Below are 26,917 nucleotides of genomic sequence, written 5' to 3'. Positions count from 1 at the left end.
CTCGCCGCGACGCACTGTGAAAGACATATAAAGTTTAAAAAGCTTCTTTCGTCATTTCTTCACTTGATGGCGCTAGCTTCTTTACAAAAACTGTCCACTTGAAGCGGCGCGAAAACGGAAACATACGGGCTATAAAACGGCTGCGTATGTGTGTGTGTCGTCTGGTTGTGTGGCTGGAATATGCCGCGTTTCGTCGCCAGGGCGGCGTGCAACGCACTCTTTTCGACGCGCCGCCTATCTAGCGCTGGTTCCCCATAGGGCGTCCGATTTCGAATAGGGCGCCTAGAAGAGAGTGAGGACAGGGCCTGCTGCTGAAACGAGAGCGTTTGAGAGAAAGGTGACTTTGCAATCCCCTTGCGAGCGCCACGCACCACGTACGACAGCGAAAGTTGGCTGAGACGTTCACAGTAGCATGCCCTACCTGCGAACTACGTTATTTTGCCAGGCCCAACAGCGGTTCATGCCAATTTAAAGCCTTCTTCACCTCTGCCGCGTGTCGTCCCGCTATTGCACTATCTTCGTGATTGGCCTATATCGGGAAAAATTTTGGACCTACACGGCTTGATAGACGCAAGAAATTCTTTCCAGAACGTACCCATATACAGCTTCGTTGTGAAATTCCTTAGCAGTAAATTCCTTAGTACAGCAGATTCGTGCACAGCAAGACCACTTGCTGGATACCATTGTAATGGACTCGATTCAGGCTCATAGCTCTGCATAAGTTAACGTATAGCTGTTCATGACACTACTGTGTGGGCAAGCCAATCTCAGACTCGCAAAGTCGTGTTCTCCCTATGGAAACCTATGCCACGCTCCTGGTCTTGAAGGCTAAGAAGCCAGCAAGCACGCGAGCGTTCATACCGCCGTGTAGCATTCGATTAACGCCCTATTTTTCCCCGAATACAGCTAGTGGTGAAGACGCGCATACGGGGTCTGAGAGCGATGTCACTCTGGCGATCCTCACATCCTGGGAAGAGGGCCGGAAAAAAATTTCTCAAGCATTCCGGCATTGCTCGACCACGGCTGACCAGGTGGATGTGAGCCAGCGCATCTAGACCTGTCTGTAAATGTTCGAAGATAGCATCTTACCTAGGCAGGGATGCAGACAGTTGACCCAGACGGCTATGCCGAAAGTCTCATGTACTTTACAGATTCCACAGGCTTACCGGTCTATTTCCCAATTTTAGGCTTCTAGGCGCATCCTATTCGGCTACAGGTCAACAACAAAATCAACCAAGATAATGACAACCACAACAACAGTCAGTAGAGAAACCCTCTATATATTTCGTGAAATTCCTAGCCGCCATGTAGAGTTTGGCCTTGGCAGCAGTGGAAAGAAGGGTGATCGCTGATTTCTTGTACAACAGTACACTTATCTTCATTAGAGAAATTCAAAGAAATGTTTCAGTTGTCGATGAGGTTTGGGCGTTTTGTTCCCTTATTGTGATGATGTGATTTCTTCTCGAATTGGTGACAGAAGTCTGAAAAAATAATTCGCAGAATCAAACAATCAATGAATGAATCAATGAATTAATCAATTATTTGTTTATTTATTTAATAAATCAGTATTTTACCGTACCCAAGAAAAACCTAGTGCTCCTAGTAATGTCGAGCGTGAGAAATTTCAGAACATGCATGCACAAATACACACACACACACACACACACACACACACACACACACACACACACACACGCACACACACACACACACACACATATATATATATATATATATATATATATATATATATATATATATATATATATATATATTGATACGTGTACTTGTTTATCTTTCTCGCTGACCACTTTTCACCGTCTAATCAATGTTATTGCTCAGCGCGGGCCGCGCCCGCATGTATGGAAGTTTCTCGAATGTTATCGATGGTTCTATGCGCTGTCTGTGGCCACCAAACTTTGCGTAATCTTATTGTATGCACAAAGGGAATTATGTAGTGCTTTCTGTAAGACACGCGTGCGCCAGCCATTACTGTAAAATATTCGATCACTCGTGCGTAACAGCCGACGCGCTTGACCCGCTGGACAGATCGAACAGCGAACAGACAATGAAGCTAAAGAAAGCATCAGAGAAATAATTGTGTTTCAAATTGGAATGTAGAAAATACTAAAGAAAAGCGAAATCAAAGTGCGCGAAAAGATAACTTGTCGCGGGTGGGAGCTGAACCCACACCCTGCGCATTACACGGGCTTTACACTAAAAATTGTGCTACAGCGACGGCTATCAGTTCGTGCACTAAGTTTGGTATGTATGTTTGCTAGATCTAGCCTTAGGAGTGTTAGCCAGAACCAGTCACAGTGATGGTGGGCAGGTGTGGAACATCTCTTTTTGCACGATGGTGTCATGTACCACGCGGTTCTAAGAGAGCAGACACGTAGCTAAGAAACACTCGCACGCTACTTAATGAAATGAAGGCTGCGAGAATCGACACCCTCCCGTTAAATAAACGAGATTGGGGGCATCGAGACGCCTAGTGCCCCTTCTTATTGTATATATATATATATATATATATATATATATATATATATATATATATATATGTGTGTGTGTGTGTGTGTGTGTGTGTGTGTGTGTGTGTGTGTGTGTGTGTGCATATCTTGTCGAAACGTCACGACAAGGGTCGTAGAGTAGGAGGCACAGCCATTTTCATTATAAGCGCAACCGAGACTTCGTCACTGCGCCTGGACGCGACATTTGCGTCCCTCCGAAGGAAGCATCGTCCTGGTGCTCAATTTAGGCGTATGAGGGCGGTGCACAACAGCTCAGAGTTAAACATGCAAGAAAATAGAAAAAAAAGGTTAGTTCGACAGGTACGGCTTCATCCGTACCACATGCAACACTTGAGGCAAATGCTTGCGGCGACTGGAACTAATGTCACTGTCAGGAACGACCTCGTAATTCACGTCGTTCAAGCGGCGGATCACTCTGTACGGCCCAAAGTACCGTCGTAGGAGTTTTTCGGTAAGTCCACGACGGCGTATGAGTATCCACACCCATACATTGTCGCCGGTAGTGCAGAAAACGCACCTGTGTCGAATATGGTATCGTTTCGCATCTTGGTGTTGCTGAATGAAGATACGTACGAGGGCAAGTTGTCTGGCTTCTTCGGGGCGCTGGGTAAATTCGTCAACGTCAGTAGGTATGTCGTCAAACTCGTGCAGCAGCATAACATCCAGCTTGGTGGTGGCTTCGCGACCGGGAACCAAGCAGAGCGGTGTCATTCCAGCAGTTTCTTGTCGAGCGGTATTGTAGGCGAAGGTAACGTAACGCAAAATCTGATCCCAGTTTTTATGTTCTACGTCCACATAGATGCAAAGCATGTCTTCGAGGGTCTTATTAAGGCGCTCGGTTAGTCCGTTCGTCTGGGAATGATATGCGGTTGTATTGCGGTGGCTTGTACCACTGATTCTGAGAACCGAGTTAAGGAGTTCGGCAGTGAAGGCAGTTCCCCTGTTTATGATGACGATTTTCGGGGCACCGTGTCTAAGGACGATTTGTTCAATGAAAAAATGAGCTGCTTCTGCTGTTGTGCCCCGCTGAGTAGCTTTCGTCTCCGCGTAACGTGTCAGGTAATCGGTGACAACAATGATCCATCTGTTGCCAGCTGTAGAAGTCAGACAACATCGCCTGTTCATCAACAAGTATGCAACTTCTGCACTCCGTTTAGAATAGTGAGAGTGCAGGTAGCTCCAGAAATAGCTTGGATTACGTGTCATGTTGGCTTCAACACGTTCAATGTGATCGTAGTGATCATTCTTATCATAAAAATATGTAAAGACAACGACAGTGCATAAATTCAAGTTGTCGCTTATGTAGGCCTGTTCGCCCTGCTTTGGGCAAGCAGCCTTTCAGTTTCATGGCTGTTTTGAGTTCTTTGGAAACGCAATAAGGGAACTTTCACTTTTTGAGCGATTTTACAGGAATGAATGTGCGCATGTAATTATCAATGACCTTGAGAAGCAAATTAACCAGTTCACCAACGTAACCTGTCCCAGCTACGAACCACCAGTCAGGCTTTTTAAGATAATACAAACGAACGTAGTTTCAAAGGGAAGCAATTAAACGACGTCGGAAATTGTCTAGCGCAACCAGAAGTACGTTGCTACGCAATACACAAGCATCATTCAAATTCGTAAGACAAAGAGTTAGAACGATGCCGCAGCAGTTTTCAGTGAACTTTACCTGCTGCACACAATTAAATAAGATAAACTCAAGTAATGTGTCGCATTTTTGAGAAATGTAAAAAGAATTCTGGCAGACAGCATTTTATTAATAAATTTCCGGGTACATTAAGATCTCCAATAATTAGGACTTTGTGGTTTCAATTGAGTCCAGGGCGAGACCGAATGCAGCAAGAGTTACGTCAGGTGCTACATAGAATGCACCATGCAACTTGCGTTCACCACCTGAGCAGCGGATGTCTGTACAAGCAGCCTCACCATCGCACTCAAGATCTATGTGACGGACACAGTCTATCGCGCTATCAACAGCGATAAGGACACCAACACCTTTTTCCTTCCCAAAGGAATAATGTTGACGCCAATGAATTACGTGTTAATATAGAGGAAAACAAAAAGAAAATGCTGTATCACGTAAAAGCGAGGTTGTCACTTAGACGTATTAGAGAATAAGCAGCAGAAACACTATTTCAGAAAAATAACTTGTTCATTTTGGTGCGTAGCGCTCGAAAATTTCGATTTTCTTAGAACGCTGCATACGTATGCTGTGTCACTGATGCGGAATTCTCCTTTAATAATAATAATAATAATAATAATAATAATAATAATAATAATAATAATAATAATAATAATAATAATAATAATAATAATAATAATAATAATTATTATTATTATTATTATTATTATTATTATTATTATTATTATTATTATTATTATTATTATTATTATTATTGCCGCTTTGTAGACGATACAGAGAGGTTCAGGCCTGTCAAATCTAACAGGAGGCTTGAAGGAATAGGCCAGGCAGTTTGCGGCAGAGGTAAGAAAATGGCAACAACAAACAGAACATTGATTGAAAGGAACAATAGAATCAGCTGAAGAAATAGAAAAATAAAGCAGTCACAAAACGAGTACCAAGGACATCAGTTAAATCCAAGGAAACAAAACTCAAAATATATAATCTCATACTTCTCAGCAAAAGTGTAAAAGAATGCAACAATCAACACAATGTTATCAAATGCGTTTCTTGGTTCGGCATAGAGGTTACAGCAAAATGTCCGTTTGGTAACCCATTAAAAATGTCTGGCACATAAGCGCACCGTCTTGGCCTTCCATACCTTGTTAAGCTCCATGGTACGTAATATCGAATGGTTTTTCCCAACATCCGGTTAGCATCATATTTAAAATGTCTGAATTCCAAAAGTGGCGATAAACAACAGTTTGCACGAAGAGAGAATGGAATGAAGGGAGATGTGAGAACCAGAAAATGTCCGCCCCGGATGGGATATGACAATTGTGCGCAATGCTCTTTAACATGTTTTATGCGAAGCATATTAACGTAGGTTACGGGCCTTCGCGCGACGCCCGGCGGTGGCCACCATTGACCCTTAAGTGGGCTCACGTGATGACGTCACACAGGCTGCAGATGGGGCCTCATATCGCGCCGTTCGGTCGCCTCCCGGCGGTGGCCACCATTGACCTTCAAGTGACCTTCAAGTAGGTCACGTGACATAAAGTCACGTGATGACGTCACACCGGCTGGAGATGGGGCCTCATATCGCGCCGTCGGTCGCCTCCCGGCGGTGGCCACCATTGACCTTCAAGTAGGTCACGTGACATGACGTAACGTGATGACGTCACAGCGGCTGCAGATGGGGCCTCATATCGCGCCGTCGGTCGCCTCCCGGCGGTGGCCACCATTGATCCTGAAGTGAGATCACATGATGTGACGTCACGTGATGACGTCACAACGGCTGCAGATGGGGCCTCATATCGCGCCGTCGGACGTCGCCCGGCGGAGGCCTCCACGCTTCGGTTCGCGCCGTCGCGCGCGACGCAGCGGCGGCGCCACCATCGCTGCATCACGTGATATGTGACGTCACGCCAGGGATAAAGCGGCGCGCGCCCGCCGTCGCGTCAGTCTCTGTGCCCGCAACCGCGCCAGCGTCTTTGCGCCGGGCGTGTATGCGGTCAAGATGCCTCCAAACGCTAAGGATACGCAAAGGTTAAGCCCAGTGGATGCTTTGCATCCACTGGGCTTAACCTTGATAAGCCTCCAATTTTTTTTTAATATGCTATCAATTCGGCAATACCAACGGGAAGGAGATGACGCAAATAAGGTTATTCCGTATCTAAGAACACTATACACAAGTGCATAAATTATAGTTTTCTTCACTTACATTGGAGCCAAAGATCTGATAATAAAGAGCAACCATGAAATCTTCCATAGCCTGGCACAAATGTAAGCGAAGTGATCATGCCATGATAAACTGCTATCGAAAACCACCCCGAGATATTTGTACGAATTTACATATTCAACGGGTTTGCAATGACAAGAGAGAGAATCATGATCATGTAAAAATATTTGTGTGTCTATAAGGACTGTCTTTAAGGGATTTCTAAAACATATTATTTTGGTTTTCTGTGTATTCACTGAAATGCCTTTGCCAGCGAACCATTTCATTACATAATTTGTGTTTTCCTGCAACAGAACTGCTGTCTCGTAGTTTATATGTCTTGTGAGGAAAACAGTGTCGTCCGCGTACTGAAAGATTAAACACTTGGAAGTTATTAAGCTCAAGTCATTTGTAAATATATTAAAGAGTAGTGGAGGTAGAATGGATCCCTGTGGTACACCAGCCTTCACAGGCAGTTTGCTACCATATTCTGATTGGTTGTTTAAATTAACAATTTAAAAACGACCGCTAAAACAATTCTTGAGAATGGCAAAAAAGGGATCTTGCAAGCCTAGTAAGTATAGTGTTTATAGAAGAATACTATGGTTAACTGAATCAAAAGCTTTTTTAACGTCTAAGAAGAGAGCGCAGCTAAACGATTTTTCCTCAAACGCTGCGTACAACTGGTCTGCAAATTTCTCGAGAAGATGTATGGTGCCCCTTCCTGGAATAAAACCATATTGACGGTTTTATGCGGATCCACGCAATATAGTAATTGGTGTAAACGAAGCTTTCTGTGCTGGGGTTTGGGTACGGGTTAGTTGTTATTCCATTACAAACATCACTTACAGCGCGTACATAACCACAGGGACCGAAAGAAGGACGAAGACAAGCGCTGCGTCTCGTCTTCGTCGTTCTTTCGGTCCCTCTGTCTATGTACGCCCTCTAAGTGATGTTTTCAAGGTAATTAGCGGTGGTGTTGACGAATAATGTTTCATTTATTCAGCGTTAAGTGCAAAACGAGAGTGGTGATTTGATATTAAAGATCATCACACCACGTGTTTGTTTGAGGCGTTGCTGCACGCTAGTGTTCCCAAACTACGAGAAGCTTAGCATTGTCGTTGCCTCACAAGGCTCATCGCATCGTGACAGAAGTGTTAAACTTTAATTGAATTCTGAGGCTGTGCGTGCGAAAACTACTATCGGATTATGAGGCATGCCATAGTGCAGAAGTCTGTATTAGTTTTGACACCCTGGGGTTCTTTAAAGGGACACTAAAGGGAAACAATAAATCAGTTTAGATTAATGAAGCATTGTTTCAGAACTCTGCAGGCAGTCATTTCAAAAAGATAGTTTGAATATTAGATGAGGAAATGAAGGTCCAAGTATCAGTATTTGAATTTCGCGCCGAAACCCCAGCGCCGTACGTCAGCGTGACGTCAGGGATTCCAGAGTATGTTTTCGCATTTGGGCCGCGTTGGCGGAGTAAAGGTTCCGGAAACTTGCCATGTTTAATATCTGGTTCCTTTAGAAGACAATGTAGTCAATGTGTACCGCTATATATAGTTAGTAGGCCCTAGAAGACGCCATCAAAATCCAAGACGTCACAGCCCCCAGGTGCGGGGACTTAAGTAGGCGTCGCCACCCGTATTTCGTTCTTGCGCTTTTTCTGGCTTACCAAACGTCTTATCGTTGTAAGAGTGGTGTTTTTGGTGTTGTAGAAAGGTAATTTACTGATGCAGAAGAAATCATTTTTCACTTTAGTGTCCTTTTAACATGCACCTAAATCAAAGTACACCAGCTGTTCGGTATTTCACCCCAGTGGAAATGCCGCTGTCGTGGTCGGGATTGAACCCGAGACCTCGAGCAACGCCTTAGACGCAGAGCTACCACTGCGGGCATAATATAATTGTTGATTGGACGTTCGGCCTCCTCTGTACTTTTGCCTTTGTACTACAGTGCTTTATTGCGGCGTTGCGTCTGCGCGCCCTGCGTCAATTGTCTGCTAGACAAACTTGCATAGTGTTTAATTTTCGGAAATTGCAGAAAGGTACCGTACCGTACCTCGAAACCTTTGCTGTGTCCAGCAGTAGCAGTTTCTGGTCTTCCTTAATCGCCTTTTTCATTTACTGCCATCCTCAATGCAGGCAACATGGGAGCGAATAGTGTTAACTCACTAGTTTCGTGACTGTGTTGGTTCTGCCAAGGCTCTACCCATTTTTTTGCCTACTCTCGATCTCTGCCTCCTCTCTACTATTATCTGGGCAAGTCCACGTTAGTTTAACCGTAAGCGCGGAGTTTTCTGCAGTATTTTTGAGTGGCATCACAGATGGTTACAACCATCAATGGCATAATGTGGCGATGGCCAAAGAACACCAGAGGCAATTGTAGCGAGCCGACCATATTGGAAGGTTCGCGGAAGTAGTGACACGACAAACAACGGAGGCGTCCAGAAACGAAGTGCTGAATAGGAGCTCAGAAAGTTTGGTCATAAGAATTCTTCCTTGTTTTTTTCCCTTTTCCTTTTTTTCCTTTCTTTAAACGTAGGTAGGACATTAGGCAATATAATAAGAAGAGCTTCGTGGCGTAAACCGCGGCCCGTCTGAAAGGAGACGCTGATACAGTACATCCATTCATCCATCCGAAAAGGTGCAAACGAACTCCTCGCGTCGCCTTTCCTCTGTGCCATGCTAATGCCATGCATATGCGCGCTCTGAACCACCCCTCATCGCGGCGTGCAAGACAGCGACAGAAGCAGCAGAAAAGTCGGACGAAGAGGCAAAGAAAGCTTCGCGTTAAGCTAAAAACTATGGAAGAAACACTTCAAATATTTTGATACTGCAGTCTTGCGTACATCTTTAGAGAACTTTAGGTGGTCCAGATTGTATCGTGTTTGAAGTAACGGACCGAGGCGACTTGTTGCTGAGCAAAGAATGACGAACTGGTCGTTCATTCATATGCTTATCTACTTGCGTAGGCAGCGAGAGAAAGGAGAGTCAGGGAAAGAAGTGGCAAACGACATCGGCGCACATGCGCGATAGCCCATTCTGATACACAGATAACATTCACTTTCCTATCGTAGTCCTGTTATTCAGCGTGCTCGTTACTGTAATGCTTGTTCAAACTCAAGCGTAATTCCAATATATGAATTATGTCACTAGGACACGGCCATCACCAGCACAAGGCCTTAAACAGACCGATAATTAGAAATAGTATCGTGGTTAAAACATAGCAGTCGGCGAGTTGGAACGTACTCACGATTTACAGTGCAAAAAGGCGGAGAGAGAAGGATTGGGAGAACACGAGCACTGTGTTTGCACAGAATGTTAGCACGCGCAGTATTGGGCGTGCAACCGTGTAACGCTTTGAATAAGTCATAGTTTGTTTTTCTGCATAACGCTTACCATGCACCTCGCCAATGAGATTGCTGATTTTGTCACGCCACTTTCAAGCCGCATGTTTTTTGTGACCTTGTATTTTTAATGGGCTTACTACTCCAATGAGCCTTCACCTGATAGTGATTGTGTTGTCTGCAACTTTTGTCCCACCATCTCGTGCTATAAATCCTAATATAGCGCCTTGGTTACCAGCAAGAAGTTTACGCATAGCAACCAGCTACATACCGTGGTTTTTCAGTGTTCCTAATGATATATTTTTTGACAAACCTTATTATTTCGGTTCGCTGTGCGGCGCCCAGCTGAAATAGTGCGATAGTGATTCATAAATAAAGCTGCGGAGAATTGGAAACAGTATCTATCAGATTACATCTGACCTTGTCTATGAGATGGACTGTTATTGACACTTTACATTACTTACTGTGCGTGGAACAGAGTATAAGTTGGCTGCCGGAAGCATTCAGATAACCCCGCGTTCAGTTGGCTGCGCATAAATGAAATAACCATACTTGATTTTTCCGCAGAAGGCATAAGCCTCAAAACCCATCATAGAGGGAATAGAATGTCGGGCGTCAGTTGGTGCACTTCAGCATTGGGATAAGTAGTGATACCTGCACGAGCGATGAACGGACATTTTCGAGTGGGTAACGAAATTACAAATCCGGGTTCAAAATATACGCGCCTCAGCCAAAGAACGTGTGGGCAGAACAATAACAGTCTAGTTTTACACGTTGCACATTTCAAGCGAGGCTTTGCGGTTTACATGGGCTTGAACACTACTAGGGCTGACACCAGAGAAGCATCGTAATCATCAGCAGCAGCATCATCATCATTATCATCAGCCTGGTTAAGCCCTCTGCAGGGCATATGCCTCTCCCACACTTCTCTAACTACCCCGGTCATGTACAAATTGTAGTCATGTCGTCCCTCCAAACTTCTTAATCTTATCCACCCACTTAACTTTCTGCCACCCCCTGCTATGATTCCTTTCCCTTGGAACCCAGTCCGTAACCCTTAATGACCATCGGTTATATTCCCTCCTCATTGCATGTCCTGCCAAAGTCCATTTCTTTTTCTTGATTTCAACCAAGATGTCATTAACTCGTTTTTGTTCCCTCATGCAATCTGCCCTTTTCTTATCCCTTAACGTCACACCCATCATTCTTCTTTCCATAGCTCGTTGCGTCGTCCTCAATTTAAGTAGAACCCTTTTCGTAAGCCTCCAGGTTTCGGCCCCGTACGTGAGTACTGGTAAGACATAGCTGTTATACACTTTTCTCTTGACGGATAATGGCAACCTGCTGCTCATGATATGAGAATGTCTGTTAAATGCACCCCAGCCCATTCTCCTTTTTCTGATTATTTCAGTCTCATGATCTGGATCCGCGGTCACTACCTGGCGTAAGTAAAAAAGAAGTAAAAAGTAACAAAAAGTAAAAAAAGCAGGAAGGTAGCAAATTGTTGGAGGAAAGATTGACTCCGGTAATACCTATTCGGGCCCTTGTCGCAGTTAATTTCCAAACTATTTGTGGTGGTCTATCGTGCCGGAAATATCACAATCGAGCTGTTAGAACCTCGCTTGGTTTCTCTCGATGTCCGCAGCTTCCCCAAGCTGGCGGAGAGAGAGTGAAAGCAGAGCACAAAAAAAAAAAGCATCGCTCAACATGGCGACGTGGCTTTGGGTGGAGCCTAGCGAGGTAGAAGGAGCGGTGAGGTGGGGACACAGGTGGGATGACGACAATGCACTCCGTCATGCGTGGCTCTGCTATCGCAAACACCAGAGACCAGTGGACCTGAAGGAAGTGCAGCAAAATATAGACTAAGCGTCTGGTTTGGCACAACTTTACTGGGGTGCAATCTTGTACACGTTACAAAATAGAACGGAGACGGTCCGTTCCCCCGAGCCGTACATGATTGGTCAATTTGAACCGTGACGAACGCCATGACGTCAATTGTGACGTGATATCTGCTGCCAATCAGTCCCTGCCCTCTGCTATCGGACGAACGCAACGGAACGGACAGCCTATTTCGTGACGTAAAGAACGGACCGCCTCCGTTCTATTTTGGAACGGGTACAAGATCGCACCCCTGGTCTTCCCCCAGCTCCGCCGGTTTCTGGTGTTTGCGATAGCCGAGCCACACATAATTTTATCGCGTGCATACGATGCCCCATTTGTGCCTAGCGCGTTTGTTCTGAGCCGTGATCCGGCAAAGGAAGATTGCGCAACGATTCGTCTGAAAAGAGCATCGCGTTGCGACTCACCGCTGCATAACCAACATCGTGGGTGCTTGTTCCATGGTGTATTGTTTTGCTCCAAATTGAAGTTACGACGTGGAATGCTTGCCACAGTATGGTAAACTGCGGGTGCGCTCGCGTAGTTTTTCGTCGGAGGTGGTGAAGTGATGGAGCAAGAACAATCTCGGGAGAAATGAGAAAAGGGTACGCGGATAAAACAAACGTACGAATATCTCAACAGAAAATATTGGCGAAAGCAGCCTTTAACGTAAGGATTCGTTTGTGCCACCTCAGTGCGCAAATGGTCGTTGGCAGCGGCGTTATAATATAGCGAGGTGTTAAGCAGCGTCGATCGATCATCCTGTAGGAACATCGACGGATTTCTGTCCACCAGGGCTAACAATAAGAAACACCCGGTGCTCGAGCGAATGTCATTGAATTAGTAACGGCCAGGTCGTGGTCTTTGTTCCCTTAATGGCAGCCCCAGTACTAAGTCACATAAAAATATGACCCTTAATCTGCTGCATTTGCAAGGGAGCTTGGCTTAAGTTTGCGTGGCTGTGTAGCTTAGTACTCTTTGCTCCCTGCACGCGCCAGGTGTATAATGCCTGTTGTGACATAATCACGTAAACGTGGTGCTGCTAGCACTAGAAAAAGGACAAATTTCTGCTCTGCTTTTTGAATCTCGTCATAAGCTGCTACAATGAATTTTTATGACTATGTTACCGCAACGGTGCAAGAGAATATCCATAAATTGGAGGACGCTTAAGCTTCGCCTTCGCACCCAGTTCGCTCCGCCCACTCATTCGCTCAGCAAGCTCGTGAGTCACACAAAGACGAAACGTGCGCCTGAGAAAGCGGCACGAACCAAGGAACTCGGTGCCTCGGAGGGAGAAACGATCTACGCGAGCCAAATGTCGTGATCGGCACGGACAGCCGGGCCGCGACGCGCCATGAAGGAGGACGCGATCATTGGGCTAACGCCTCGATGGGATCGCCCTCTATCTCTTGGGAGCACCACGCAGATGCATGACTCCTCGCCAGCAGCCAGGCACACATCGCAGGGGACGCTTTGCCACCAGACGCGCTACGGCTTAGCGATCACGTCAGAGGCGTCCCGCATCGGACGCTGCACCTAGGAATTGTGCTGTGAGCGGAAAGAAGAGCCGCGTCACGCGGTAAAACCCCTTAAACTTCTTAAAGTAGTGCCACGCTTTGAAGAATACCGCCTCCTCGTCGCGCGCTCTGTCCGAGGCCCACGCCGCGTCGCTATTGGCCTAATAGCATCACGTGGGCCCTCGCGCTGTGCATCAGCGCCATTTTTGCTCGAGAAGCGTCTACGGAGTGGCGAGGAGCGCGTGTTGGCGCCGTTGCTACGCTCGAGCAGTGTAGGCGGCGCCACGGTCGAGGAGGGAGCGTGAAAGAGAGGAGAAACGAGGAGGACTGAAGGCGGAGGAGGAGAGTCTCACTACTTTCCGAAGTTTAAGGGGCTTCATCGCGCGGGCGAGTGGCGCGCCTCGTGTCGGGGCAGCGCCATACATTGCGACGAGGGGGTCTTCTGTGTTTGCCGCAAGATGGCTCTGCGTGCGCACCAAGCGCAGAAGAAATGTAGCGGAAACGTACTTCTCTACGCGTTTAACTGCGATTTCTGTAATTTACATGCTCATAATCACCGATATACACCGCAGTACAAGATTCTACGGCGCGTTTCTAAGGCAACACTGCATTCACTACAGGTGCTTTTGTCCAGCTTTCAAGTGTTGAACTCATGACTAACTGGTAGCGTCTCCGTCTCACACTTCGGAGACCCTGGTTCGATTCCCACGCAGCCCATCTTGCAAGTTGTTTTTATTTATGAATTGCCAACCGCCATTTTCGCTCACGGCCAACGCAGCCAATGACACCGGCTTTTCTGTGACACGAGCTCCTTAGCGCTATCGCAATGAAGACATAGAAGCTAGGGAAAGCAACTTGTGAACTTACTCCTAATACCTCTACCCACGTGTTCCTGTAAATGTGCGTGGATGTTTTCTTGCGCGCTTGGGTAGATATTTGTTTCCCATATCTCAGAATTTCGTAGATTTCGTGTTTGTGTGCGTGTATGTGAATAGGTGCTTGCATTTGCGCGAACGTGTCTGATGTTCCTTATTTCTGTCCTTTTATTATATGTTTGTGTTAGTAAGTTTTCTTTCAGCTACGTCTTTTCGCAGGATTTCACTAAATTCTCTAATTGAAAGCACCAAGTCCTGCGAATAGAACGGCGGGCCTCTTCGATATCGATAAAGCCCATCTCTCTCGTCTACTTTGTCCTGCCAATCTGCCTTGTGTGTTTCTTCCTACTATTACGTCCTTGCTTTTAGTGTTGTTGCCCCAATGGGATTAACCTACTTGGAAAAAAGAAATATTAATCAGCCATATGAGAACACAAAGGTGTACATAAAGGTCATTTTAAAAGCGTAAGGTGTGTTGCAACGTAATTGAACCCCTAACCACAGTTCATGTTTTTACGCATCAAATCATGTGGCAGCTGACCAGAAGTGCACGTCAAAGGGTGCCATACAGCGAGACAGCAGGCTATGTTGTAGCTTTTCTTCATGCTTCCAGTGAATAAGCAGACGGTCTAGCAGGCCATCACACACGGCTGTAAACATTTTCAACGCGGATGACATTGCGCAGGGGGGTCATTTGCCCTCGGATGCTTCCATCATTACAAAGGCAATTTCAATGAATAGAGTGCAGCAAAACGGTACCCTGGGAGCATTTTAGTCTTTCACCATTTATTACTTCACCAATTTCTTTCTCTGAATCTGGTCGTTGCTTGGCCTACGGCTTGCGCAATCAACAAAATGCTTTAATAAAACGCCTTCAAGTTTACTGACTAGTTCTCTGTATAAAAATGACAAATAATACTAGCAGTACTATTCAGGGTTAGTAATTGTGCTTTCATTTGTGGTACTCGGCCTAGTCAGACAAACTGAGAAACAAAGCGTAGCAATGGCTACGACATGACTAGGCTTTGAATTGCAGGCTGCTAACGGTGCCTTTCAAGCGTGCCCCGATATTGCTATTTCACCACGGGGCCCGTCAAGCTTGACAGTGGCTGCCTGAATGAGTGTTGTGGGCATCACTAAGCTACTGATGTGTTACCGATGTTCTCTTATTCGCATTACTTGCCCGAGGCAGATAACCAAAATAAACAATGCAACCACATGAATGTTATGTTACGTGCAAGCTGCTCGCAGTGGTTATCAATTTCGCGTGTACTATTGGTATTTCACCAAAGGTCCTATCAAGCTCGATGGTGGCTGCCCAAATGAGCATTTTGGGTCTCACAAGGTCATTCAGGGTTAGCAGTTCTGTAGGCACTATGAATTGAGAGCATTTAAGTATGTTTCCACGCCAGTACTTAAATTAAGCACGAAGTGTGTAAGCCGTTGCTTTCTTAGAATTCAGCTTGCATTAAAAGCAATTTGCCATAAAAAAACGCGCGTCCACTCCATCCTGTACAACTGGATGTAAAACAAAACTGTTGCCGACATTAGACAAGCACAACCGACGGTAGACAAGTACAACCACGACAGGTGACGTTAAACGGCATTAGCCAAGCACCAGTACCACAAATGACATTAGGCGACGTTAGACAAGCGCCACCACAACAAGCGGTATATGTCACGTGGGCATGTTCGTGTCCGGAAGTGCGGCTTACATCCTGATTCTATACACTTTGCCAAGTGCAAATGCCTTATTGAAGTAACTTGATTTTTCCAACAAAATTGCATCAGAATACTCGTACAGTGCGGCTTAGGCAGAAGCTGCAGGCAGGAGAGCGTCGCATTGTAATTCGAATATACGAGAGAACATAATTATGTTACGTGGAAACTGAATGACAAAGTCCTTTTCCAGGTGCCGTTTGAGGGCTACCTGAATTGCCGCAGCCGCTTGGTGATGGTGCTGTTTCTAGGGTTTGCATGAGGCCAAAAGAATTCCGACCAACTAGAGGCTTACAGCTTCTCTGTAATAAACTGGCTGTTTGTTTGAGAGCTCGCGGTGTGGATGCTCGGCTATAGCGTCGCCACCACTGGCAAAATTTTGGTAGCCCTGATAAAGGCTTTCAATAAAAAGCCGTCATGCTTCGTCGAGTGGCTACATGCCGGATAGCTCGTTGTTGCAGTCACTTTCTTCAGTGTGTTCTTCACCCAGTTGGAGGACGATGGGTTGGGTATGGTCATTCGCCGACGTGCCAAGTCTGAACTTTGCCTACAGGTTTACCACGTGCAGAAGTTTCTTCCTCCAGCCTTCCGCCGTTGCGTGCTTGATATTCTCCCTCAGAATGACTCCAGCCTTGGAGAACTTGAAGCGTTCGTTGTCCACAGCGACGGCGTTTTTGACCTACGGCCACACGAGCTCACTCGGTCTAAATTCGCAGTCGTAAGGCGGGAGCCTGGGTCCAATGCAATAGCTGCGTTCAGCTGTCGTCTACCATATAGCTGAGAAAGTGTGACTTAGAGGGGGCATGCACGGTCACTCAACAATTCGCAGTTTACCGCGAGAAATTGTAGTAGATTGTCTATTATGGCTGTACAGGTGTAAGAACTGAGCAGCAAAAGCGCGTTTCTGTGCAGAATATCACCTAGAACTCGCCGGCTACAAGCCCTGTCGACCGCGTTGTTGCAATGTTATGTGTGGCGTCATGTTAGGCATGGAACTGAGCCATCGTCTGCTATAAAATCGGCCACCGCACATAGTGAGGTAGGAGCACAGCTGCCGTTTGTTATCGTACTTGGTCCTGATATCGCGAGACACGTCTTCCACACTGCTACAAGCGCGTGTAGAAGCAAGCGACGAATCTCTGGGCAGCAGAAGCAGCGATGGCGTCGTGTACGCTGCGCATTTTGAATTTGACCCTATCGCCACCAGCTCATGGGACGAAATATTACATCCAACTGAAGGCTATGGACGAAGACAGCGTAATGAACGTGGTCAACATTGATGGCGACATTAGTGTTGCGCGAGATGCTGCTGATGCCCTTCCGCACTGCTGACTACTACAGCTTTATTACATCACTTTTCATGCGCGCAGCGCGACTTAGCTAGTTCACGGGAAGCGAAGTCTGGCGCAACTTCGTGCAATGCAAGTTGTTATGCGCGTAGATTGTTACTGGCAAGCATTCCATGCATGCATTTCTCTCTCATCTGTACTCTACGAAACTACAAGTTTGTTAAACTTCCGCGCGTTTTGTGCTTTCTGTACATGTGTGAAGCTTATGCAATGAAACTCCCACGCAGATATGTCGGCGGAGTAAACATGTCGCGCGATGTACGCTTCGGTTGAACTTTTACTTGAACTTGCTTTATTGCACCTGGCATTGGTAAAAACACAATTAGGTTGCCCCACCGGAGATTTCAGGTGGCCAACTCCCAAATTTAAGTTGGCCCACGTACAAATTTATGTTTGGCCCACCCCCATATTTCAAGCCGGCCCACTCCCAAATTTAGGTTAGCCCACGCAAAATTCCAGTTCGCGCGCCCCCAAATTTAAAGTTGGCCAACCCCGAAACTTCAGATTGGCCAACCCAAAGAATTAGGTTGGCGCACCCCTAAATTACAACGACTCCTGGCAGACGGGTACGGTTCCGCAAGAGTGCAAGTCAACTCGCCTCATTCCACTTCTCAAAGCTGGCAAGTCGCCTTTGGACATTTCCTCATACCGTCCGATCGCACTTGCCAGCTGTGTCGGAAAAACAATGGAAATAATGATTTTAACACGCCTGGAATGGTACTTAGAGTACTATGAAATCTATCCACAAGCTATGGCCGGATTCAGACGGGGCCGTTCGTCAACAGACAGCGTTGTTGATTTGATAACATTTGTGCAACACCAAAAGGCCTGTAAGCGACTATCTGCTGCTCTGTTTCTAGAAGTTAAATGAGCTTATGATAATGTCACCCATGAAGCCATCCTTAGCACGTTAGAAGCCGTCGGACTTGGTGGTAAGATGTATATGTGGGTGTGCAACTACTTACAGAGGAGACCATTCTGCATGCACACAGAAACTGGCCCGACGTCCGAGCATTACGGTAGCCGAGGAGTCCCTCAAGGAGGAGTGCTTAGCCCGACTCTTTTCAATCTCACCCTCAGTGGATTAGTTTACAACCTGCCAAGCACCGTACGACCTTCCATCTATGCGGACGACATCTGCATTTGGGCATCAGGTGTGACAAGACTTCAGCTTCGTGCTCGGCTTCAGAAGGCAGCCACAATGACATCTTGCTACCTTCGTCAACAAGGACTTGAAATTTCATGCGGAAAGTGCGCAATGGTGGAATTCACGAGGAAGCCAATGTCTGGTTACGGCGTATCTATTAACGGACAACTTATACCATACCGCAGAAGTCACATGTTCTTGGGAGTCGTAATTGACAGAGACCTGTCTTGGACTCCGCACGTCAATTACGTGAAAAAGCGGCTGACTGCTATCTGTCACCTGTTCAGCTTCCTTGCAGGAAAAAGTTGGGGAGCATCTATACACGCTATGTCACAGTTGTACATGGCATTGTTTGTTGGATTCATGCGATACAGCCTGCCTGCAATATCCAACACCTGCAAGACTAACCTGCGTAAGATTCAGAGTATTCAAGCCCAAGCCCTTAGGATATGTCTTAACTTACCACGCAGTGCATCAACGGCTGAAAGCATTGCCCTAGCGCAGGATTACCCGATCACGACGCACATTGCCGTTGAGACAATGCGTATGCATCTCAGGCATTATGCTAGGACCCCTTCCCACCACTTGACGAGCCTCACTGCTGCAAGGCCCTGCTCGACATTTAGCGGTATTGTCAGTGCACATCGTGCGTCGTTTACTTCAGGGTACGCACCTGCGGCCAAGCCAGCGTTTCCTCCGTGGTGTTTGAGCCATCCACAAGTTGAGATAATGATTCCAGGACTACAGAAGAAGACAGATCTACCGGCCCCTGCTCTAAAACAGCTGAGCTTACTTCTTCTGCATGAGAAGTACAGCAACCACGTGCACATATATACCGACGGATCGACTACGTCGTGCAGTTCTGGTGGTGCCGTGGTTATACCAACGCGAGGAATTACACTGCGGTTCAAGACATCGCATGTGACGACCTCAACGGCGGCAGAACTAACAGCCCTGCGTCGAGCACTGGAATTCATTGATTCGGAAAGACCCAGAAAATGGGCTGTGTTCTGTGATTCAAAACCGGCATTAGAGTGCACGCAGTCAGTTCTCCGACACGGATGTCATGACCAATTGACATACGAAGTCGTGAAACTTCACCATGATGTCCAACAAACAGGCCACGAAGTCGTTTTTCAGTGGGTACCTGGCTACTGTGGAATCAGTGGCAATGATTCCGCCGATAACGCTGCTCGCACAGCTCATCAAGAAGAGCACAGCGTTCCGATTCCGCTTTCGAGGACTGACACTGCAAGGCAGCTTCGACACCTGGCACGCAGTCACACAGTGACCGAGTGGAACTCGCAAAACTTACGACTGACACGACTACATTGACTAAATCCCTCCCTGCAGCTCCGACCTCCACCCCGACTTCCTCGACGTGAAGCTACGCTTCTCTGTCGCCTTTGGTTAGGAGTGGCCTTCACAAAGGCATACTCTACATTAATTGGAGTGACTGACAGCGCAGCATGCGAGGTCTGTGGCACCGAAGAAAACATCGACCACCTGCTGTGCCACTGTCCAAGATATGCCCTAGAGAGACAAGAACTTGCCAAAGCTTTCCAAAAACTGGACAATCGGCCGCTTTCTGTGCAGGTGCTGCTGGAACACCAGCCCCATCGCCCGTCAGCCCATAAAGCGGTGAAGGCACTTTTGTGTTTCTTAAGGACGACGGGTTTGTGCGACCACCTGTGACTATTAAGGCAATTTCTGTAAAACCACACGCGTCAGCGAACTTGCCGCAATTTCCTTCTTTCCTTCCCTCCTCTCTCTCCCTGCGATCTTTGCTTTCCCCTTTCCCATTCCCCCAGTGTAGGGTAGCCAACCGGACGTTATTCTGGTTAACCTCCCTGCCTTCTTCTTTTCTCTTTCGTCCTCCTCCCAACCCCAAATTTCAATATGGCCCACCTCTAAACTTAGGTTGACCCCCATCCAAATTTCAAGTTGTCCCACCTCCAAATTTAGGTTGTCGCACCCCCAATTTTCATTGGCCTATTCCCAAAGTCAGGTTGATCTTAACGCAGACTTCATGTTGGCCTATTCCTAATATAAGTTGGCTCACCTCCAAATTTCAATTTGACCAAAACAAAGATTTTAAGTTCGCCCTCCACTAAATATCAGCAGGCCCACCCCTACCATGAGCTTTCCACGCATCTTCTATGGAGCCCTATCTATCCCTACGGGTATTTTCTCTTATCAAATTTTGAAATGTTCCTTATTTCTTATAAAGCTACCAATCATCTACATTTACACTATAATAATGATTTATTGTCTTCGCAAATTACGCTTTCTTTAAGCAAGTGCAAGGCATTACACTTTTTCTAGTGACGGAGTTGGTCTACCCGCCAAGAATGCTTACGCCTCAAAATAGCAAGACGGACGTTTGGCCTTGGCACTGCCTGCCGGATGGGTCGCAGCTCAAACAAGGTCGCCATCACGTCTGGCCGCAGGCTAAGCTTTTCCCCGAGCAGGCGCAAATCGCCGTTGTAGCTATCTGGCGTGAAATGTTTCGAGAACGAAAGAAAAGCGTGCGATGAGCGCCAGTCCTTGCTGCCCACATTCATATTCCAAGGTTAATGATTGGCGGGCTCCTTGAGGAACATGGAGCGCGATTGGAGATCGTTTGGAACGCGTGTTCGGTTGCGCCGCGCGCGATTGGCCTAGGACGCGGAGACGTCAGCCGCTGGGCGCGGCCAAGTTTTTGACAACATCCAAAATGACGACACACCTCTGGCAATCATCTTCAAACCGAGCACGTCGTCTGCTAGGAGCACAACGCGACGAGAGGTTCGAAGCTCGAGCGGTCTATATATGCGCTCGCTACGAGACCGGCTTCGCATGTCGCGTCTTGTGGATTGTATTAAATCCAAACAGTGGCTGCGGTACGGAATCGCACTAGTAAGATCTTGATGAGGGCTAGGTGGTTCATACTTAGAACTGAGGTGAAACAGCGCGAAAAAGACAAGAACACAAGGAAACAAATACCACAGACAATCGCACGTTCGGATACTATGATGGGATTAGCGCATTCCATCTGAGAACACCCTGACGGCACCGGCCCACTACCAGTCGGTGCGATAATTTGCGACTCAAAGTCTTTGCTTCAGTGGATCGCAACATGAAAAAAAAAAAACGTATCTAAATTTCACATTCGGGAGTATCGTGATGACCGGACATATATTTCTTGTTTGCACCTTTTTGCATTGTAATTAATAAAACAATAGCTTTGCCACCAGAAAGAGATCTACGTATGACAACCGGATACATACCATGGTGGTTATTGTTTGTAATGCGATATAGTTGTGACAAGTGCTATCAGATTTTGCTGGCTGCAGCACCAGGCTGAAGCAATAGCTATTATATTTCTTAAAATTCGCAAAGAAGTAACAATATTTTGCCTTGCTTTACATTTCACCTTGTTCTAGAGATCAGCTGTCTTAGTGACTGCACACTACACGGTGGGCGTGCTTTGAGGTACACCGAATGTGTTGGTCGCAGGACACGGTCGGATTACTTGGTAATCATTAGGTGGCGCATAAATGAAATGATCATGCTTACTTTTTCTGCAGAAGGCATCAGCCTAAGACGCCGCCACAGTGGAAATAGGACATTGGACGTCAATTTGTCCATTTCTACATCGGAAAGATTGTTTCCACCTGCAGGAGCGAGGAATGAACAGTTTTCTGTTGGTAACATATAAGGTCTATCCAAAAGTGGATGACCTTATTTATTAGAAAGCAATTGTGCATCGCTAACATACATATTGCAATCAGTGTGAACCAATGCTTTGGTGAAGCGCTTAGCACTGTAAGGACGGCAGATTTATACGCCGCTAGACCCCTCCCCCCACCGAAGCGCTTATTTTCTACTTAAATGTGCAAAATAAGTCGAGAATAAGCATAGCCCTAAAAATGAAAAAAAAGCAATATATTTTGCACATGACCATCGTCATGTCAGAAATGTTTATTTCTCCCTTGATGTCTTGCCATCAATACAGTACAAAAACCACAAACTACTTTGTCCTCGTGGTCTAGCCCTAAATAGACTCTGACCATAACGTACTCGTCATGTCCGTAGCCGTCGTGTCGAGGGAGCATTCCCGTCGTCATGCTACCAAATCTGGGGGTTTTTTAGTGAATGCTCCTGTACTTTGAAGTACGGGCAAAAGGAAAGGCACTCAATGTATAATGTGGACAGCGAAAATCAAGAACGAGCGCTTAAGCACAGCGCAAAAGAATAAAAATTCTAGTTACAGAAGCGCTGTAAGTATGATGTGTTTTCTTGGGTCATATATTACACCATAGGGGTATGTCACGATATTGCCAAGCGATGATCCCGGTAACGTCCGAGGGCACGTGCGAAGGCGAAGTGCTCGCAGAGTGTGACGTCTCTCTCCTACTTACCCTCGGAATCAGGCTGGATCGAGGAATCATAGAAGTTAGGGGTGGCCAAGCTGATCTCTTGACCACTAACTCCAGAAAATAACACCGACACCTCTACCGTGACACAAGTGCGTGTCACTATGATATCCAAATTGCTGCAAACGTGTAGCTACACTCTTAAAAAAAAGGGGGCAAGAAAGGAGGAACCAGCCGTTTTCCTCCTTCAGGCCGGCGTTCCTTCCTCCTTCACACGCACTTCACATATCGCGGCCTCTTGCGGCAATCAAAAGAGGAGGAACGTTTCTCGCTTGCGTACGTAACTTCCGTCGCTGCAGTCGTTGACCTGAACATCGGCTACAATATCTTCCTTTCGACGGAAATAATGTTAGCAGCATAAACTGATGTCCAAACCTCAGGTTATGACAAGCGACCACCAGTGTTATTCCTCTAGCTAGAACGGGAGCTGCGCTACGAGAGTAGTTCAACTCGAAAGTAGCGCCCGGCTGCTGACGCAAAGCGAGACAAGCCGGTACTCAGGCATCTGGGCCTAGACGCCGCAGATATTAACCAGTGCTTCTCATTTTGATGCGTGAAATTATAATGAGGAGAAGGTTAAGCTATATCAAATGTAGGCATTTGTGATTCTTTTGAAGCGCCATCCGCGACGTGTTGGAAGCGAAAGCAAAATACCTTTGCTAAAGCCGTCGGCCCATGGCGGCACGGTGTGAGCGCATCACCACCGCAAGCGGTGGTTCCAAATCAACAGATTTAACATAGACCCGGCCGCCAGACCAAGGAGGCGCTTGAGCGCACCATGCAACCAGATTTACAGTTGTCTAACCAGCGTCACTTGCCCACCGGTTCGTCTGCATCTCCGCCTGCCAGCCGCGGCTTCTCCGCGATGCATCGCGTAGCGCGTAGGACACTAGCGAGACAGGAAGCGCCGACCGACAATAGAAGAAATAGAAAGGTGGGCTGCAAGCATACGTGCAAACAATATGCATCCAGAAAATAAATTTGAAAAAAGCTTTTAAAAATTACAGACTTCCGCGTTGCAGCTTTACACATACGACTGTCGGTGCCTGTCAAGAAAAGGAGACACTCTCGAAGATAACATGTAGAGGGACAATTGAAACTGCAAAATACGAAAAGCCTTATAAAAGGCACAAGGGTACGGGGCAAACGGACGTGCCCAGACGTGAAGGGGAAACCAAGCTAATGGGACACACATGGTGACGGTGCGTTGTGCACTGTGTCGAGTGCTGTGATTCGAGAAAGTTGCGGGGCACGGTTGAACTCGAACGTCGGTACGAAGCGAAACCCCCCTATCTTTAGCAGAAAGCACGGCTAGCATGGCGCAGACACAGTTTTGCGGCGGAGGCATTCGCATAGAGACGGCATACTCCGTAGTCGGACCTATTCTTCCCAATCACTTGTGACGTTTCGACTTCAGCCGCTGTATTTACGCTATGGTGATAATAGTAGCCTAGACGACTATATTGCAACAATTTTCGTTGCCACGAATCTCCTGAAGATATAACAGACAGCAGCAGTTAGCCTTCTCGTATCGTCAATGGTGAGCAGGGGCAGTCGCGTGAATCGCGCTGAGCATTGTGTGCAGTAATATCCTGAGATCACTGCGAGTTACATTTAATGCAGCCTCCGTGGATGCTATGCTAGCACTTACAGTGCCCTCTCCTGAAACCACTATATTCATACAAATCACACACAGCTGCTCAGCGCGCAGCAGCGAACGATGTGCTCGACGTAGCCGAATACATTTGGTCTGCGGACAGGAATGGGAAACATGACTTCAAAGGCTTGCTCGGCAGCGGTGGTTTCAGCGTTCTGGTCAGATTCATCCGTGCACTATATGCGGGGCCTCTAGCTCGGCTGCCGGCTCGCACGTGCCTGCGTTGCATCGGCGAACGGACGGCGCGGATAGCAGATTGTTTCCAAAATATTGTCACGTGGTAGTGACGGCGAAGAAAGAAGCAGTACGGTGGAATACAAAACTAGCTTTTATTGGGCGAACCTGTGCCCACAAAACAGGCTACACTTATAGCACAACGAAAGCGGCGAACACAGTCGGCGATCGTCGAAAATCTCATCAGCGGTTCAAGCGCGTCGGCTTTTATACACAATCGTCGAATGTTCCAGACTAATCGTTGGGACCCGCGTGCCTTCCATAAAGTTCTACATCATTCGCGTCAGGCGAATAAATCAGATATCACAAGGTTCGGCAACAACAGACTGCGGATAGTAGCATCGATAACTTTCCAGAAACTTCGGATACATGCAAGCGCGTCCCGCGCTGCGCGATAAGATTTGTTAGGCGGTGAAACCTGGTCGCCCGATAAATATAAATACACGTGTCAATACCCCCCTCTTAAAAAGCATCGTCCCGATGCTACAAAGAGAGCGAAACACAAAGGGACACTTATTAAACATAAGTAACGAAACAACGAAAAGAAATAAAGTCCAAAGGTCAGTTGCGCGAAGTCCCAAAGTTCGTCAACGCTGGTGGTACGGCTTGAGCCGTGAGCGGCGCCGCTGTGACAGCGAAATGCCGTCTGGCACGACCTCGTAGTCCAGTGCACCAATACGTCGGATGATCTTGTACGGTCCAAAATAGCGACGAAAAAGCTTCTCGCTCAGTCCTCGTCGGCGTATAGGGGTCCATACCCAAACACTGTCGCCGGGCTGGTACTCGACGAAGCGTCGTCGGATATTGTAGTGTCGGCTGTCGGTCCTCTGCTGGTTCTTGATTCGCAGGCGGGCGAGCTGTCGGGCTTCTTCGGCGCGCTGGAGATAGGTAGCGACGTCAAGATTTTCTTCGTCCGTTACGTGCGGCAGCATGGCGTCGAGCGTCGTCGTCGGGTTCCTGCCGTAAACCAACTTGAAAGGCGTGATCTGTGTTGTTTCTTGCACCGCCGTGTTATAAGCGAATGTTACGTACGGCAGGACGGCATCCCAGGTCTTGTGTTCGACGTCGACGTACATCGCTAGCATGTCGGCGAGGGTCTTATTCAGCCGCTCCGTAAGACCATTCGTCTGCGGGTGGTAAGCCGTTGTCCTCCTGTGCCTTGTCTGAGTGTATTTCAGAATGGCTTGGGTGAGCTCCGCTGTAAAGGCCGTTCCTCGGTCGGTGATGAGGACTTCTGGGGCGCCATGTCGCAGCAGGATGTTTTCGACAAAGAATTTCGCCACTTCGGCTGCGCTACCTTTAGGCAGTGCTTTTGTTTCAGCGAAGCGGGTGAAGTAGTCCGTCGCCACGACGATCCACTTATTTCCGGTTATTGACGTCGGAAAGGGTCCCAGCAAGTCCATCCCGATCTGCTGGAATGGTCGGCAAGGAGGCTCGATTGGCTGTAGTAATCCGGCTGGCCTTGTCGGCGGTGTCTTGCGTCGCTGACAGTCTCGGCATGTTCTGACATGACGGGCGACGTCGGCGGTCAGGCGCGGCCAATAATACTTTTCTTGTATCCTCGATAGTGTCCGGGAAAATCCGAGGTGTCCAGATGTCGGATCGTCATGTAGGGCATGCAATACTTCTGGACGAAGTCCTGACGGGACAACAAGAAGGTAATTGGCGCGGACTGGCGAGAAGTTCTTCTTCACGAGTAGACTGTCTTGAAGCGTGAAGGAAGATAATCCGCGCTTAAATGCCCTGGGGACAACGTCGGTGTGCCCTTCCAAATAATCGACGAGGCCCTTAAGCTCCGGGTCCGCTCGTTGTTGTTCGGCGAAGTCTTCCGCGCTTATTATTCCAAGGAAGGCGTCGTCATCCTCGTCATCTTGCGGCGGCGGGTCAATGGGGGCGCGGGATAGGCAATCGGCGTCTGAGTGTTTTCGTCCGGACTTGTATGTTACGGTGATGTCGTATTCTTGTAGTCTGAGGCTCCACCGTGCCAGCCGTCCTGAGGGATCCTTTAAATTCGCTAGCCAACACAAGGCGTGATGGTCGCTGACGACTTTGAATGGCCTGCCATATAGGTAAGGGCGAAATTTCGCTGTAGCCCAAACGATGGCGAGGCATTCCTTTTCGGTTGTAGAATAATTGCCTTCCGCTTTTGACAACGACCGGCTAGCGTAAGCTATCACGTGTTTATGTCCATCTTTTCTCTGGACCAGGACGGCGCCGAGGCCTAGGCTACTGGCGTCAGTGTGGATTTCGGTATCGGCGTGATCGTCGAAGTGCGCAAGTACGGGCGGCGACTGCATGCGTCGTTTGAGTTCTTGAAATGCCTCGGCCTGCGGCGTTTCCCACTTGAACTCGACGTCGCATTTAGTTAGCTGCGTCAGCGGCTCAGCGATGCGTG

The 26,917-nt window shown here is 47.4% G+C and overlaps 1 protein-coding gene across 1 annotated transcript in view; it reads right to left on the bottom strand.

The window, feature by feature from the left end:
• LOC135897308 (uncharacterized) overlaps positions 1-26,917 on the bottom strand; it is a 136,224-nt gene that overhangs the window by 27,392 nt on the left and 81,915 nt on the right. Inside the window, exon 11 of the mRNA XM_070527104.1 lies at positions 21,772-21,869. Within this exon, the coding sequence (XP_070383205.1) occupies positions 21,772-21,869 (98 nt within the window). The remainder of the gene's footprint in view (positions 1-21,771; positions 21,870-26,917) is intronic.

This window comes from Dermacentor albipictus, chromosome 10 (genome assembly GCF_038994185.2).
Source record: "Dermacentor albipictus isolate Rhodes 1998 colony chromosome 10, USDA_Dalb.pri_finalv2, whole genome shotgun sequence".
In the NCBI taxonomy this organism is placed as follows: domain Eukaryota; kingdom Metazoa; phylum Arthropoda; class Arachnida; order Ixodida; family Ixodidae; genus Dermacentor; species Dermacentor albipictus.
Note: the sequence above shows the minus strand (reverse complement) of the source record. Positions and strands in the feature narration are given on the sequence as shown.